Genomic DNA, 18,177 nt, shown 5'->3' on the forward strand with positions numbered 1-18,177 from the left:
GCAATCTCACTTCTGGATATTTATACAAAGGAAATAAAATCACTATCTCAAAAAGATATATCCATCCCCACACTCATTGCAGCATTGTTAATAACTAGATGTCTGGTGCATAAAATTTGGTGTTTCTCAGCTCAAAATTTTGCACTCTCTCCAATCTGGAATACCTGGGGGGATGTCCAACTGCTGGTTTAGGCCTAATCCCACAGGCATTTGGACATCCCTCTCACAATCCAGGACTGATGGCTCCCAATTGCTCACCTGCCTGCCTGCCTGATTTCCCCTAACTGCTTCTGCCTGCCAGCCTAATCACTCCCTAACCACTCCCCTGCCAGCCTGATTGATGCCTAACTGATCCCCTGACAGCTTAGTTGCCTCCAACTATCCTCCCGTGCTGGCCCAGTCACCCCTAACTGCCTTCCCCTGCCAGCTTGGTTCTCCCAATTGCCCTCTCCTGCTGGCCTGGTCACCTCTAACTGCTCTCCCCTGCTGACCATCTTGTGGTAGCCATCTTGTGACCACATGGGAGCAGCCATCTTGTGCGAGGGCATAATGGATGGTCAATTTGCATTATTATTATGTAGGATAGACAAGCCATTGAAATAATGTGTCCTTTGACAGATAAATGGATAAAAATATTATATATACATACAATGGAATATTCTCCTATATATAATAAAAGTGTAATATGCAAATAGACCCTAACAGCAGAATGACCAAGAACAATGAGTCGCTGTGATGTGCACTGACAACCAGGGGGCAGATGCTCAATCAGGAGCTGGCCATTGGTGGTCAGTGCACTCCCACATGGGGAAGGTTCTGCTCAGCCACAAGCCAGGCTGACAGCTACGAGCACATTGGCAGTGGAGGGAGCCTCTCCCTCTTCCTTGGCAGTGCTAAGGATGTCTGACTGAAGGCTACTGAGCTGCCAGAGGGATGTCTCACTGCCTGCTTTGGCCTAATGCCCCAGGAAGCGAGCCTAAGCTGATAGGTGGACATCCCCTGAGGGGTCCCAGACTGTAAGAAGGAGCAGTCCAGTCTGAGGGACTCCCCCGAGTGCATGGATTTTTGTGCACTGGGCCTCTAGTTCAGTCATAGTAAAGAAGGAAATCCTGCCATTTGTGACATCATAGATGAAACTTGAGGGCTGAAATATGGCAGCAATCATACTCGGGTAAAAACTGCTGTTTGAATTTTAACCCTACTATTCTGACTTCGACCTTCACTTACTTGCTTTGTTCATCATGCGATGGGCTTAGGGAGGATGAATTCAAATTCTAAGCAAGGTTACAGGCAGAACTTCCTTTTTTTTATTAAAGAGCCAGTCCTATGTGCACTTAGTGGTTATCTCGATGCTGGCCTTGAACACAATACAGTTATATCCAAAAAAAAGTGCACCTGGCATGGTATTGAGATTGCGGGCATATCTGGTCTCTGGCCTACAAGGTCAGACAGCTAAGTTTATCTTCATCATTCTTCAAACGGGCTAAAGCAAGCTAGAAAGCAACATTTTATCTAGGAAGAACAGCATAGAATTCCAAACAATAGTTTGCTACAAAATAGGGATTTTTCTTCTCAGAACCTTTAAAAAGAACTACCTGCCCCTGAAGCAGTGCAGTCGTATGGAGTCCGCCTGCGTGTGGAGCTCTTGTGGCTGTCCTGGCCAGATATTTCAATAAATCTTTGCCTGCTTTTTAAAATAAATCATCAGTCTCTAGTGGTCTTATTTTGAATCCAGGGTTTGACCCCACAACAGGGCCTTATGCTAAGTGAAACATATCAGAAAGAGAAAGACAAATATTATATCACTCATAGGTGGAACCTAAAATCTACAAACTCATTAAAACAGAGAGTAGATTGGTGTACAGCCTGGCTACTATAATTAACATTATTGTATTGTATATTTGCAAGTTGCTAACACAATAAATCTTAAATGTTTTGACCACAAAATAAAATTTAAGTAATTATATGGGTTGTTGGTTCTGTAATCATTTTGATAACCATTCTGGTAACATCAGTTTATTTGCATTACACACGTGCATCAAATCAGCACCTTGTACACCTTTAACTTACACAATGTTACATGGCAATTATATCTCAGTGGATCTGTAAAAAATAGGATTCATCAAAAAAACAAAAAACCTATTGCTCTAGTACATATACAGTGGTATATGTTATCACATTGCAGCTTGTCACCTGCCAAGTGAGGGAGTCAAGAAAGGCCTGTTCACCTACACAGCCATATGTATATGACTCATGTTCTTTCAATATCTTTTAGAAAATAAAATGCTTATCAAATCAGTGTTTGTGGAAGTTTTAAACTCAAAAGAGAGAGAAAAAAGGAGCAGTACAATAGGTGAAGCATTTTGGAATTTATTACTATGGTAAAACAAGCACCTGCTTTTTTTCCTCTTTTTTTTTCTTTTTCTTTTTGCAAAAGGAGTGCAGAGAGTATGTGTATGTGAAGTCAGAGTTTATTTTTTAACATCAGACACTATTTCTGGTATTGAGGGGGAGGGAGATAGGGAGGAAGAAAGGAAGAAAGGGAGAAGTGCAGGTGAAAGAGGAGCAGGGCTACAATAGTGAAGGGGAAGAGGAGGTAGAGGAGGGGGAGGAGGGATCAAGGTAGAAGAGAGAGAGAGAGAGAGAGAGAGAGAGAGAGAGAGAGAGAGAGAGAGAGAGAGAGAGATTATTATTATTTTAGATGCTCAAATGCTGGGCTCATCTTTTGAGCAATTACAACATCTTAGTTGCTTGGGAGCAGCTCTTCTGCTCTGCTTTCTTCCTCTTGCCCACATTTCTCTGCTTGTTTTATTTTATGAGCAATAGCTATTCTAGTTTTCATGTTTTAAATTTAATATCAGAATAGATCCGGTTGAACATACCCATGCATGCACATGAGCACATTTTACTCTTTGATGCATGAACATTGAAAACTATACCTGTAATACGAAAGATGTTTTAGCTTTTCAGTTTATATGCCACCCTTAATTTAAGCTATCTTCTCATCTATAACTAACCCTGACTTACTGTACTTTCTTGCAAACCTGGACAAACTTTGGTTTTCATTTCAAAAATAATATTTATGTGTGCTCTGCTAGGTTCCTCTCACCACTCCAAAAATATCCTATATGATAAAGAGCTAATATGCTAATTATACTCGACAGCAAAACTACCTTCCGAAATGACCTTCTGGAATGACATTTTGGAATGACAAATGGGTGGGGCCTCGAGTCAACCAAGGCTGCAATGGCCAATTCCCTTGCATGAATTTCATTTATCAGGCCTCTAAGTAAATACATAAAATGAGGCAAGCTGCTCATCACAGAGGAGGAATGGGAACACCATTTATTTGTTAAAACTATTTTGCATTTTATTTCAGTTCATAAAACCAAGAAGTAAAAGTCTGTGGTGGTTCTATTCATTTTTTTCCCCAAATATTTAGTTTGACTTTGAGATAGAGAAGAATATGTTATCAGTCTAAAAGTAACTTTCTTTCTCTGACTCTCTCCCATGATACTTTCATGATGAAAATTATAGGTCAAAAATTGCAGGTGAGTGAGAGCAAAGAAGAGAAAATCACCACTGCTAACAGAGCAGTATTAAATCATGGCTTGTAAATGTGCTTAATGAACTATGTCATCTACTATACTCATACAAATTCAGTGTAGTTATATCCATTGCAAATACCTGAATATAACCTTAAGAAATTATGCTAGTAGATTTGTGATCACATTTCTAGGTAAAAGTATTTCTTAGCATCTACAGGTGCAAATGAGTAGTATTTCCCCTTATCCAAATGCTTGAAAAGTAAAATAAAGATTATATTCTAAGATTTCATATGATACAAAAGTTATAGCTACTGTATATACTCTATAGACCTTCTAAAATTTTATTTCAAACAGTGATTGAGCACAGTAGAAATGGCATATGTACAAGCTGAACAATCCATTTAGTGTTCAGGAAATCTCATTATGTGATGAAGAGTCTACTTAGCAGTTAATCTCCCCTTTCAAGTTGTCATTGAATAAAGAACTGGAATCATGCCATTAAATGTCCATCAGAAAAAGTGTTAAGTTCAGTTACTCTAAAACACAATGAACAAGTCCCCAGTCAAGAGACCTAAGAATAACTATTCTCAATGCTCTGTTTTTCTTTTTAACATTATGTGGTATTAAAAGAGAGTCTCTCATGGTGAGGTGAACATAGATAAAAAAAAGAACATCAAAAGACCAAATTTTTGAAACTAGATGATGAATGACTGGGGGATTGTTAAACTAGTCTCTTTATTTTTGATAATATTTGAAAACTGGAGGCCCAGTGCACAAATTTGTGCACCAGTAGGGTCCCTCAGACTGGCCTGTGGGATCAGGCTGAAACCGGCTCTCCAACATCTCCCTAGGGGTTCCCAGATTGTGAGAGGGCTCAGACTAGACTGAGGGAATCGCACTGATGCATGATCAGGGCCCAGGAGAGATGTGGGAGGTTGGCCAGCTGGGGAGGGATTGTGGGAGGACTGCAGGATGTGTCTGGCCCATCTTGTTCAGTCCCAATTGGCCAAACTTCAGTAGCATACTAACCTACCAGTCAGAGCAACTGCCCCTGGTGATAAGTGCACATCATAGCGAGTGGTTGAGCAGCCTTAGCATATAATTAGCATATTATACTTTGATTGGTTGAATGGCCGACTTGTTGATCAGACACTTAGCATATTAGGCTTTTATTATATAGGATGTTCACAATAAAAAAATCATCCTACCTAATAAAAGAGTAATATGCAAATTAACCATCACTCCGCTACACTCACAAGCCATGTCCACCAGTCAATAAGAGCGAGCATGCAAATTAACCCTAACCAAGATGGTTGTAGCCACAGAGAGCAGTTGACAGGCTTAGGTTTCCCTGGCAACAGAGGAAGTCAAATTTTCCACCTGCCCTTCCTGGCCTAGGCCTCCACTAAAGGATACAAAGTTTTAATTGCAGAAGGTAAATAAATTCCAGATACCAGGGCCTCTGCTTAGGTCACCATGGGGCATGGATGACCTGCAAAGCACCACTGGCCCCTCACCCAGGCTGCCCTATGCCTCAAGGGAACCCCCTCCCTGATCTGGAACACTCTTCAGGGCAAACCAGCTGGCCCCACACACATGCACCAGGCTTCTATCCTATCTAATAAAAGAGTAATATGCAGATTAACCATCACTCCAACACACAAGATGGCTGCCCCCATGTGAACACAAGATGGCCACCACAAGATGGTCAGAAGGGGAGGGCAATTGGGAGGCACCAGTCCTGCAAGGAGGGCAGTTGAGAGGGACCAGGTCGTTAGGGAGGGCAGTTGGAGGCAATCAACCCTGCAGGGGAGGGCAGTTAGGGGTGACGAGGCCAGCAGAGGAGGGAAGTTTGGGGCAAACAGGCTGGCAGGGGAGCAGTTAGACATCAATCAGGCTGGCACGGGAGTGGTTAGGGGGTGATCAAGCTGGCAGGCAGAAGTGGTTAGGGGCAATCAGAAAGGCAGGCAGGAGAGCAGTTGGGAGCAGTTGAGAGCAGTCCTGGATTGTCAGAGGGATGTCCGACTGCCCGTATAGATCCGATCCCAGTGGGCAGTAGAATATCTCTCAAGGGGTTCCAGATTGGCGAGGGTGCAGGCTAAGCTGAGGGACATCTCCCACCCCGTGTACAAATTTCATGCACTGGGCATCTAGTAATAAAAATGAATTCATATGATTTCATTTACATGTGGAATCTAATGAACAAAATAAACAAACAAAATAGAAACAAAATCATATATACAGAGAACAAACTGGCAGCATCAGAGGAGAGGGGGACTGGAGGGCTTGGTAAGATGGGTGAAGGGATTAAAACACACACACACACACACACAAAAAACAACAACAACAACAACAAAACAAAACAAAACACCACAAACAAACAAACAAACAAAAACCCCTCATGGACACAGATGACAGTATGGTGATTACCGAATGGATGGGAGGACAGATGGGAGAGGGTAAACATGGGCTAAATGGTGATTGAAGGCGACCTGACTTTGGATGGTTAATGCACAATGCAATGTGTAGATTATATATTTATAGAATTAATTATACACTTAAAACATACATAGTTAATTGACCAATGAAACCCCCATAAGTTCAATAAAAAAACCACACCAAAATAATGCATATCAATAAAGTGGTGCAAGATTTCCTGAAGGCCTCCTGGCTTCCTAGGGTTTGAGTGACCAGCTGCCATGGGTAAGCTGAGAACTAGAAACTGAGGACAAAAATGAAAAAAATCTCAGGATAAGAGGCTTCCCTGGGCATAGTCCAAGCTGGAGTCTGGAAGCAGAGAACTAGTGCCAAGGAGGTGAAAACTTGGCCAATGAGCAGGCAACCAAATTTTATACTTTCTTGGCAAATGAAAGAATTAGGAAAGTACTCAGAGTGATTGCTTAAATTCTATATTTTTGTCCGCTTCTTGGTGTTCACTAGCCATACATATAGCAGCTCATTTTGATACTGCCTGAGTCAAGTAACAATACTAAATTTAAGTAATGAACAACATTTATCAAAGTTTATTATGTGACAGGCAATGTCCATTTTACATTAATTATTTTTTTTCCCTAAAAAACAAACAAGATAGATATAATTTCCTTTTGTAGACATAAAAGCTGAGTCTTAGGTAGGCTGAGTCATTTATCTAAAGTTATAGTTGTACAACACAAGCCATGGCATTCTGACTTTAGAGCCCAGGTACCTAACCATTAAAAAAGTCCAAGGTTTCTTGAAGTTCACACTATTAATTTAATACATCCCCAAATGTGAGTCTGGGCTCCCCTTAGCTGTTCCTGTGCTCTTGGGCCTGTGGCTTAACAACCCTAACCCTGCCTCCAAATCCTGGTCCCTTGTTCCTGTGATCCTATGCTAAGGTGACCAGACATCCCGCTTTTGGCGGGACAGTCCCGATTTTTAACAACTTGTCCCGCGTCCCGCAGTGTTTTAAAAAAGTCCTGATTTTCAAAAAAGCGGGATGTCTGGTCTTATCCTATGCTACTCTGTGATTTAGTCTCTCGTGAATTTATTTCCTCCTCTACCTAGCAGACCATATGGACACTTGACAAGGCTAGAGTTGCTTCTGGATTCCTTGACTCCTTTGTGTTTTTACAGTTTTTACTTTATTAATTACTAACACCAGGTACATTTGTGATGGATTGAATTGTGTTCCTTCCCTCCTTCAATTCATATGTTGAAGCCCTAACCTCCGAGTACTCTGACTATATTTGAAAAAGGATCTTTAGGGGGTAATTAAAGTGAAATGATGTCATAAGAGAGGAACCCTGATCTGATAGGTCTGTGTCCTTATAAAATCTCTTTCTCAGCATACCCACGGAAAAAAGATCTTGGGAGGAGAGTGTGTGAAAGTGGCCAGTTAAAAGCCAGGAATAGAACACTTACCAGAAAGCAAACCCTATCAGATCTTGACCTGAGAATCCCAAACACCAGAACTTTGAGAAAGAAACTTCTATTACTTAAGCCACTTGGTGACCATACGTCCCGCTTCTGGCGGGACAGTCCCAATTTTTAACAATTTGTCCTGTGTCCCGTCGCTTTTTATAAAAGTCCCGATTTTTTAAAAACGCGGCAGGAAGCGGGACAAATTGTTAAAAATCGGGACTGTCCCGCCAGAAGCGGGATGTCTGGTCACCTTACACTTACAGCATTTTATGATGGCCTGAGCAGATTAATACAGCATCCTATTACTCCCTTCCTCTCAAAATTCTTCTGGAAAAAAGTATTAAATGGCTTGTTTCTCTAGAATCAGCATTGTGTAATCGAGTGCTCTAAATTTGGAAACACTAGATTGGCTTTCAAGTCATGAAATTAAAAAAAAAGTTTCAAAAATAAAAAAGGATTACTATTAATGTCAGATAAAGACAGCATAACCCTCTTACTGACACCTCTTTTAGCTGCCTTTCTCACAGGATTCTCAACAGGCTTCTGCCATGTGCTCAGAGCCTTACTCTTAGGTACATGACTTTGCCTTTGATTTACTAAGAACTTTGAGGATCTCTGACTATATCTGTTTCAATTTATGTAACCTCCTCCACAATATGTCAGTTTCTGATTCCATTTTCTCCTTCTTCATTGCTATATCAAAACTTATCTTCCACTCTGTTCAGAGTAATCACATCTATCTGGGAACTTGATCTCTTTGATCTTTCACCTTCTTTGAAAATGTATCCCTCATTACCTTTGGCTTCTTGTGTCCTCTGCACTCAATAGAAAAGTAGTCCTTGACCTTGAAAATATCTAAAACATTCTCTTACTCTCTCTTCCATTTCACTGACAAAATTTCAGAAACCTTCCTAGCCATATCTTCCACTAATGTGCCTTGCCAAATTATGGTTTTGATTCTACTTATTTCCACTTCAATGCTTTGCTTGGAATGACATGCAGCCTCTCACATTTTCAAGGTTTACCTAATATGAAATTTCCTCTTGAAACTTTCCTTTAAGTAATTTTTTTTTGAACTCCAAAGAACTTAGTTCTTTTTTGACATCCTATATAATAAAGAGGTAATATGCAAATTTACCGTCACTACTTCACTCCAACACACAAAATGACTGCCCCCATGTGGACACTAGATGGCTGCCAAAAGACAGCCAGCAAGGGAGGGCAGTTGGGGATGACCAGGCCTGCAAGGGAGGGCAGTTGTTGGTGACCAGGTCTGCAGGAGAGGGCAGTTGGCAGGGGGGAATGAAGGGAACCCAGGCTTGCAAGGGAGGGCAGTTGTGGTGACCAGGCCTACAGGGAAAGAAAGTTTGGGGGAACCAAGCCCTGCAGGGGAGGGGAGTTAAAGGTGACCAGGCCAGCAGGGGAGGACATTTGGGGGGCACACAGGCCTACAGAAGAGGTTAGTTGGGGGAGATCAGGCCTGCAGAGGTGGGCAGTTAAGGGTGACCAGGCCAGCAGTGGAGGGCAGTTAGGGGCAACCAGGCCTTCGGGGGAGGGCATTTAGGGGGACCAGGCATGCAGGAGAGGATAGTTGGAGGGGACCCAGGACTGCAGGGGAGGGCAGTTGGCAGGACCAGGGCTGTAGGGGAGGGCAGATGGAGGCAACTAGGCCTGCAGGGGAGGGCAGTTGGGGGATACTAGACCTGTAGAGGAGGAGTAAAGAGGGTAGTTGGGGCAACTGGGCTGGCAGGGGAAGGAAGTTGGTGGTGACTGGGCCAGCAGGGGAGGAGGTAGGCATCAATCAGGCTGGCAGGGGAGTAGTTGGGGGGTGACCAGGCTGGCAGGCAGGTGAGCGGTTGGTAACCAGTAGTCCTGGATTGTGAGAGGGATGTCCAACTGTCAGTTTAGGCTCAATCCAATAGGATTTGGGCCTAATCCAGCAATAGGACATCCCCCAAGAGTCCCATATTGGAGAGGGAGCAGGCTGGGCTGAGGGACACATACTCCCATCCCATGTACGAATTTCGTGACCAGCCTCTATTCTTATTTATATTTTAGTATCATTATTTGTGCACTGTTAGTAGATTATAGATTCCTTAAGGCTCTCAATCTAAGATATAGTAGTCCTATATAACAAAGAGGTAATATGTAAATTAACTTTCATGCCCTCACAAAATGGCTCCCTATGATCAGGCTGGCAGGGGTTTAGGGAGGGATGACCAAGCAACTGAACAAGCAGTCTGCATGGGACAACCAGGTCAGCAGGGGGGGTTAGTGAGGGTCAACCAAATGAATGAATAAGCAGGCTGCATGGGCTGACTAGGCTGGTAGGGGATTTACTAAGGGATGACCAAACAACTGAACAGCAGTTTGCGTGGGGTGATCAGGCCAGCAGTGGGGGTAGTTGGGGGCAACCAGGTCACCGGGGGGGTGGGGGCAGTAAGAGGTTAGTAGGCCAGTAGGGGGGTGCAGTTCGGGGTGACCTGGCCGGGACTGAAAGGCAGTTAGGGGCAACCAGGTCAGCGGGGGGCGGAGGGGAGAGACAGGGGTGATCAAGCTGGCATGTAGAGGCAGTGAGGGGTCATTAGGCAGGCAGGCAGGTGAGTGATTAGGAGCCAATGGTCCAGGATTGTGAGAGGAAAATCTGACTGCGAATTTAGGCCTGATCCCCAGGAATGGGACTAAACTGGCAGTCAGACATCCCCTGAGGGGTCCTGAATTGAAGATGGTGCAGGCTGGGCTAAATTTCATGCACCAGGCCTCTAGTCATTTAATAATGTCTAATAAGTACATTAATAATCAAAATGACATCTAACAGTAGCATCAATATTTTATTTCAATTGGGAAAATGTAGGGTTTAGAATTTTTGGAGAAAGATCCAATTTCAATTTGAATATGGGTGCAGAGAATTTGGACCTCTTTGAATCTATAAAAGAGAGAAAAACGTTTAAAATCCCCATATCCACTTTCTTTCTTTATTGAAATAAAAGTAACAATAGCCAATAGTAGATTGTCAGGCACATAAGTGTTCAGTAAGTTTTGTATTATCAAATGAATTAATGCTTAGAGTGGTTCTTGGATTATATCTTAAATAGAGATATTTAGAATGTTTATGGAGGGAAAGCAAATACAGAATTTTGATGGCATACTTAAGGCAATGATAACTCTGTGATTTGGGAAGCATAGAAGACTGTCATTTAAGGCACAGGATCATTTACCTTTTGAACCTTTCTTATGGTCCCTATTCTGAAGAAGTTAATTGAAGTAAATGATTTTATAGGGATATGTACATTTCTAGTAGAAGATTCAAGGAAGATTCAAAGAATCAATAAATCAATGTGATTTCAACTGAACAGGAATAAAAACAATTACAATTTTAGGGTATAGAAGTAGTGTCCCAGGACTCTCCAATAGACTCTTATTAGAAATTGTGGATTAATTTTTCTAGGATAATAACAGATGATTAAAAGGACAAGTTAGCCATCATTGTTTGAAGACTATAGGGCCACCACTGTGCTTATATCCAAGCACTTATATTCACTTATTTAATGATTGAACAGAACAAAGAGAACACCATCATTTCAATTTTGTGGACAAACCTAGAGTCACTTCACACCTTACTCAAAGTTTAATTGCTAGTAAAGGACAGATCCAGGATTCAGAGCCATGATTTAAACTGAGCTTTGCTGAATCCAAAGACTATGTCCAAAGTTAAACACATTTTGGGCATTAATAAATGATTACTTTACTTAACATCAATTATCTGAGATAAAAACCAAAAGAGGAATTTTCCATAATTTGACATCATTCAGCCTCATTTTCTTTCCATTCCCAGCATAGTCAACAGCATAACCATTCTATTAATAAAGTATAAAGGAAAATAAACATAATATTTTTTTAACTCTAACTCTTTGAAAACTGTTAACCAGTGTATGAATGGAATACAACTGTTCAGTTAACCCACTTTTCTGGACCATGGTAAAAATGCAGGTGTCACAATAGATTATCCAATTGGTAGAATATGCATGTGCTTAGGAAACCAGCAAATGAAGTATACCTGATATATGAGATAGGTTCCATCTACAATGAATGTTTGCAGAATTTTATTATCTGAAAATCTAGAAAATAAAAGCTGTTAAAATTTAAGCACTTACTTAAATTTTGGTTTTGAATTTAGTCTTTTTTAAAAAATTTTCAATATGGCAGGATGCTTAGAAAGAAGTATCTAAAGCTTTCTAGTAAGACACTACCTGAATATGATCTGGAAAAACTTTTAAAGTTTGTTGATAATTTTACCAAACACTTCAAAAACATAGTATCCAATAATATTTTCCAGAATGGACTGCTTTTGTCATCTTATCTGTTCAGAAAATTGTTTTCTTTACTGCTGACTCTACCAAAGAAAACTAAATAATGCTTTGGTTGACAGACAATAATTGTTAAGCCCACAAATATGCCACTTTTGACATGTTTATATAAATATATGTATAGAATCTTTTATCTCACATGAAAGTGGTCTTAGCTTAATTTCAATAAGATATGACATGTTTACCTTCAGTGTAAGATCTTAAACAAAATGTTTAGAAAATAAGAATGCATCATCATACAAGGTTTTGGGAAGAACATTTTATTGCTAAGCATATCCTTTAACGAAAATGCAAATATGAAATAAAAGACAAAAGGAAAAAGAAAAAGCAGTAATATCACAACATCATAAATAAATTCCATAAAAGTCTGCTCATAAAACAACAGGAATATGATAGAAGCTCACATACAGAATGCACATGTTCCCATAAAATTGTTCAAATAGAACTTACACTAAAAGGAATATAACAAATGTATTTTTACTCAAATTTAAAAAAAAAATGTAAAGAAAGAAATCAGAAAATCAATTCACAAGACCTCAAGACTCCAAGAACAGCAATCTTTTAAAGACATCGAGATATAATCAACTTCATGTAGGTTGGGCCATTTAGGCTATCTAAAATCGTGCTTTGATATCTCTTTATAATCCTGTCTTAATGACAAAAAAAAATTTCCAAAACTCTTAACACATTGAAATATCAGATAATGAGGAACACTTCTTTCCATACACATTAGTAAAGGCTACCATTGTTTAGATTGCACTTTTGCCCCATATCTTTAAGGTATTTTTTCAAATCAAATATTCATGCAACTTACAAAGACCAGCAAGAGTAGATATCTAAATCTAAACAGCTGATTGATTTTCATCTGTACAAAAGAAATTGTATATACCTGACCCTCCAGAGGACACACTTAATTTTTGTGTGAATATTTGTCTTGCTTTGTCTCTTGCTTTTTGGATAGCTATGGCCACACAACCAATTTATTATTTTTTCTGTACATTTTTTCCCTCTTTTCAAAAAGAAAGAAAGACAACCGGAATATAAACCAAACAACTGAAATAAATAAATAAATAGAAAGGAAGGAACATTTCTTAAAGCAGTATGTACATAGGTGGCTAAGGAATTATACCAGCAAAAATGTAGTAAAATATGTAAACAAAATCTGAGAAGATTTTATTTTTTAATTCTCTTTGACACAGTTAACTGTGACAAAACTAAAACTCACACTTGCTTCACATTTTTAAGGTTTACTTTTTTGTTGTTTTGTCATTTTCTTTGAAAACAACATTCTCATTCCACTTCAAGACTTTAACAGGTTTCCTGTCTCAGTCATCCCATCAAACATACCATGATAAATATATCTGTATATATATTTATTTATATATATATTATACTATTAAATTCCTTTTGTGTGTGTGTGTCACAGCAGCTTTATTCATTTATTATTTATTCGTTTAGTTTTAGAAAAGATGGGTGAAGGGAGACATGAGCAAATGGGAGGATAGAGTTATCTGTAAGTGCCAGGCTACGAAATTAAACCACGATGAGAAAACATATATTCACATTGGGGGTCGGGGAAGAACTATGCATTTTGCACTCTCTTCATGCCATGTTTGGCTTGTGTGACCTTTTGTGGGTTCTATCATGAATTGAACTCCCTTATGGTCTATTTTGATTATTGAACAGCCTTTTAGTATTGTCTTTTCTTCTACATTTGCATGCATTTCAATTAGTCGTGGATCCAGCCCACCCCCTCCTTTCCCTTTCTCTGGGAAAGGCTCGGTTTTCACTAGGGAGCTCTCTCCTTTACCACAATTTGGCTGGGCTAATGGACAGGAACGCTGTTGTTAAGTAAACCCAATAGCTCTGATAAAACCAACCATAACCCGGTTGGTTCAGGATTTGGGTGGCGAATTCTGGACTTAGATCCTGAGGGACCAGCTTTTCAAATCAACATCATCATCCATCACATGATTTTGCTATGTGTTCGTATAGGAAACAAACAACAGATTCTAAAAACACCACAACCTGATATGTAGCGTGAACACCATGGTAGCGCTTGAGTTCATATGGCAATAGTCTCTCCCACTTTAGTTTTCTGCTTTTTATTTTTTTCTTCTTCTTAACGTATGTCCAGTCATCCTCAAAAAATAAACAAAAACCCAAAAGCCATTTTTTTTCCCCTCAGATCTTGAAGAAAAGTTACACACACTGGCCAGAACCAGATAAGGGTAGGTTGTGTTTTTTTTGTTTTTGCTTTTGTTTGTTTAACTTTTTTTCCTGTTTTTTGTTTTTTACATAATTAAACAACAAAAAAATTGTTACAGTCAAGCTTCACAAACATTGTTACAGACTCACTTGGAGTTATGGAACAAGTAAGCCATGAGTCTCTACCTTGGGTGCAAGGTCCTCACAAGAAGGAAGCTCCCAAGTCCAGGTGAGAGAAGGGGAGCCCCCTGCTGGCTGCAGAGCGCAAAGTGTGTGCTTTATGATACAGCAGAGCAGCGAGGACCTTCCGTCTCCGGGGCGATGACTGATCAAAGCCATGGCTGAACTGTGTAGATAGGTCGATACATCTTGGGGTGTGTGTGTATGTGTGTCCTTTTAGAAACGATTTATTTTTCCCCACCATAGACATGGTATAGACCCCATCTCGTGGGTAGAGTAGTTCTGACATCTGCACAAAAAAGAAAAATTCATTTTTCCAAGGATGTATGCACTTGACAGAGCCATCATCCTTCTGGGTTCTTGAGATGCAGGTCTTGTGAGTGGCGGCGGCGGCGAGGGTTACACGTAGTACTCCTTGTCCTTGTTTTTCTGTTTCTTGTGGCCGCTCTTGGAGCTCGGCTGCTTGTCCTTGAGCAGCGTGCCGTTGCTCTGGGCCGAGTTGCTGATGTAGTTCCGAGTCTCGTCCACCTGGTAGGACCCCTCGTCCCTGTTCCTGTACTTGTACATGGCGTACAGGAGGATCAAGATGCAGAGGGCGGCAGCAGCCACAATGCCGACGACCATCCCTGTTGTGCTGCTCGACTCCCGGATCACCTCTGAGGCCCCCGGGACCCGTCTGACTCCCGGCTCCGTGGGGTTTGCTGTGGGCACATTACGGAACATGGGGGAAGTAATTAGTGGGCTCTTCAGTTTGGTGCTGTCTAGCTCATAGGCAGTGGGCAACGGAAGCAAGACTAGGTCAGGCTGGGGTTTGAGATCACGGTTATTCATTTTGCCAGCTGGCAATTTGGGCACCATCCCAGACGAGGAGGAGGAGGAGGAGGAGGAAGCGGTGAAGCGGATCAGCTCAGGGGACAATGATGTGGTAGTAGTCCTACTAGTTTCGGAGGCTTTGTTAGGTTTAAAGTCCTTGGCTTCCCACTTGGGCGCATGTGCTTTGAAGCCACCTTCGAAGATTGAAGTGGAAAGACTCTTATCTGTTACCAAGGAGAAGGTGGTGTAAAAATCTTCATCATCAGTAGGGGGCAGGTTAGAGTCAAAGGTTTCCCCTGAGCCATACCCAGATATCACCAAGCCATCATCATCATCACAACCTTCGCTGCCTTGGTCCGACAAGCAAGGTAACCCCGCCTCAGAGGTCATGGACAGGGAATCTTTGGTGGTCTCAATAATGGTGAGGAGGGGGCGGAAGGTAGGGGGGAGTGTAATGGAAGGTGCACGAGTAGCAATAGGAAGGGTAGCTAAAGGGTCTTCTACAAGAAGAGGGATAACTAATTCACCTCCTGGGATTGAAAAGAAAGAGAAACAGTATTAGCATATTTGTAGGTAAACATGATTCAGTCACTCTCAATGAAGGGAGTTCATAGGATACATCTCAGAAATGACAATGGAACCACCGGATGGTAGCTTAACCATTCTAAGCTGATTCCCAGCCCATTATTTGCCTCTTGCCACCAAAACCTGAAATCTATAGATTGGGATAGGCGTCTAGATTTTAAAGATACTCTCAAGTAGTTATTTAGTAGGCTTGTTTCCAGGATTTGCTTATGGGATGATGACATTCAATTACACTGTTGCCAATACTGACAGGCTATTAAAATTGTGTGTATGTGTGTGTAGAGATAATTGTAAACTGTATTTAACATTTCTTTATTGCCTTCTGGGGTTTCTACTTATTTGTTCCACGAGGATGAGAATATTTTCCATGTCACAGAGACCAAGATCCAAGACCATAAAATACCTTGTCCTTAATAATATAAAGGACTACCTTTTATTTCACATTTATCAGTAAGTGCAGTCTTCATTTACTATCTGCTAAATAAGGGCATGTTACAAGAGGTTAAAAACTTCTCATCTAACAACCCATTTTGATTATGCTTTTCCAATAATTTCCCTTACTATTAAATGACCACCCATCTTGCCTTGGTCTAAAATTACATTAATGCATTGCTTTTGTGCTAGATGCAAAATATCCTGAGCTGGATGCTACATTTTAAAAATAACCAGCCTAGACAGCTGTGAATTACTGGAAACTTACTTTTAGATTCTGAAATATAGAGATAGCAAAGTGAGTTTTGAAAAATCCAAATGGCAAAAATTTATTAGTTTAACCAGATATCATAATTACTGTATTTAGAAACATGTGGACTGGGTCAGGAAAGAAAGTTTAGATAGTACACTGAATCCTAGTGCCTTGCAAATCATGGGTACCACAAATATTCCATGGTAGATGTTACTAACCTAACTGTAGAAGTAAGCTTATTATTCATGTATATGAGATAGAGAAAGTTGTTTTTCAAAGAGAGAAAGAATCTCCAGAAGTTGCAGTTCATTAAATTTTGTCCAAAATATTTATTCCAACTATTGTTTTTAAAAATCCTCTAGCAAGGATGGCAAGAGGTTTCCCATCCCAGTTAGTCTGTCTGTTGAGATGCTGATCCAATATCACTGAACCTCTTTCTGAGCTGGGTCTCTAAGCTCTCAACCAGGTACAGTGTTTTGTGTTCTGCCCTCAGTAGTGATTTTGCCCTGGTGGAATGGTTGGTGTTTAAGTATCTGCTATCAGATATGATTTTGCTAAGGTCTCTCTACTGGTGACAATCCCAGACACGTGGCTCAATACTGCCACATGGAACATTCCAGGTGGACAAGCCTTTGAGTTTACACAGTCTTCCCAGGTAATGCCTATGAAGATTGACTCACTAATTAGAACTCTCTGCTCTGCTTTCCACACCTTATATCTTCAAACATTTCTTGTGCCTCCGTGGAAACCGTTGCACGTAAAGTGTCCAGGTTTCAGATGTGCTAAGAGCAGGGTCTCCTGAGAAGAAACCCAATGCATACATTCCTAGCATCAGAGAAGACTTGCTCACACCTACATTCAGAAGCTTTTCCTCTTTCCCTATTTTGCCAATTACACTATGTTACACAGAGAGAAATCGAGTTGGGGAGGGTAGCAATAATGTACATAATATGTATCATTTGGAAGGTAAGGGACAATAGGGAAAATATGTGGAAAAATAAAAAAGAACCTTTTTGAGAATCTAAAAGTGATATTTTCATAAATGGGATTTGGAGCATGTTTCCTAAAGGTAAGCCAGACATAAAACTAACACTGGGCTCACTTTTCTCCTATTTATCTAGTACGGGGTCCCAAGAGTTATATTTAAGGTGATGCACAGGAAAAGGCAGTGTCTGAATAAAAGAAGATCAGTGTGGAGGGAGAAGAGGAGGCCCATACAGTCTGTTTAAAGGTTCCCTACAGGTTACTCAGGGGTGATGTTACTTTCCTTCAGGAACAAGGTAGTTCTTAGGCATCTCATCAATAACAAAGGATTAGCATGGGTGTTCTCTTCAGCCACAAACACTGAGACTCATTTGTTCCTTAGGGCAGTGATAAAAATCTACCTCATGTATATTGAGCACAGAGGAAACTGGGGTAAAGGACGAGGAATAACTGATTTGTTGGGAGGCAAAGACCTAGTGCACATAATTTTAATATAAAGTCAAATAGTTAAGGAGAATGCCAGTTTCCCTGTGAGATTAAGATCACTGTCTTCATGATTACAGAGTGGCATTCATTTGCAATTTCAGTGTACCATCTGTGATTCCCAACTGGAGTCTTAAATTTGCCTATTTTTTTTAACCCCCCTTCAATCTTAGCTAAAACTTCCACAGTGCCTCTGTTGTTAAAAAAAAAAATCTACAAAATCTACAACTGCTCAGTCTGCAGTTGAATCACTGCCACTCTCCTTTGCCATTCCCTGCTCATTCAACACCCTAATGCAAATATCTCTCTTGGATTACAAAGTAATCATAATAATATAAAAAAATACCATCCTTTTTAGAATGGAATGGAAAGAGGGTTGGTTCTGAAGCAATTTATAAAGTGCTTCTAAAAGGTTACTGAG

The 18,177-nt window shown here is 40.6% G+C and overlaps 1 protein-coding gene across 19 annotated transcripts in view; it reads right to left on the reverse strand.

Annotated features, from left to right (window-relative positions):
- Positions 1-12,062: 12,062 nt before the first annotated feature.
- Positions 12,063-18,177, reverse strand: part of NRXN3 (neurexin 3) — a 1,462,974-nt gene continuing 1,456,859 nt past the window's right edge. For 9 of the 19 annotated variants that reach the window (XM_045576345.1, XM_036429969.2, XM_045576231.1 and 6 more), the window contains one exon: positions 12,063-15,243. In XM_045576345.1, the coding sequence (XP_045432301.1) occupies positions 14,606-15,243 (638 nt within the window). In that variant the 3' untranslated portion in view covers positions 12,063-14,605. Of the gene's footprint in view, positions 15,550-18,177 lie in introns of all 19 variants that reach the window. The other 10 variants (XM_036430072.2, XM_036430045.2, XM_036429993.2 and 7 more) reach the window with 4 other exon arrangements.

This window comes from Pipistrellus kuhlii, unplaced genomic scaffold (genome assembly GCF_014108245.1).
Source record: "Pipistrellus kuhlii isolate mPipKuh1 unplaced genomic scaffold, mPipKuh1.p scaffold_m20_p_1, whole genome shotgun sequence".
Taxonomy (NCBI): Eukaryota; Metazoa; Chordata; class Mammalia; order Chiroptera; family Vespertilionidae; genus Pipistrellus; species Pipistrellus kuhlii.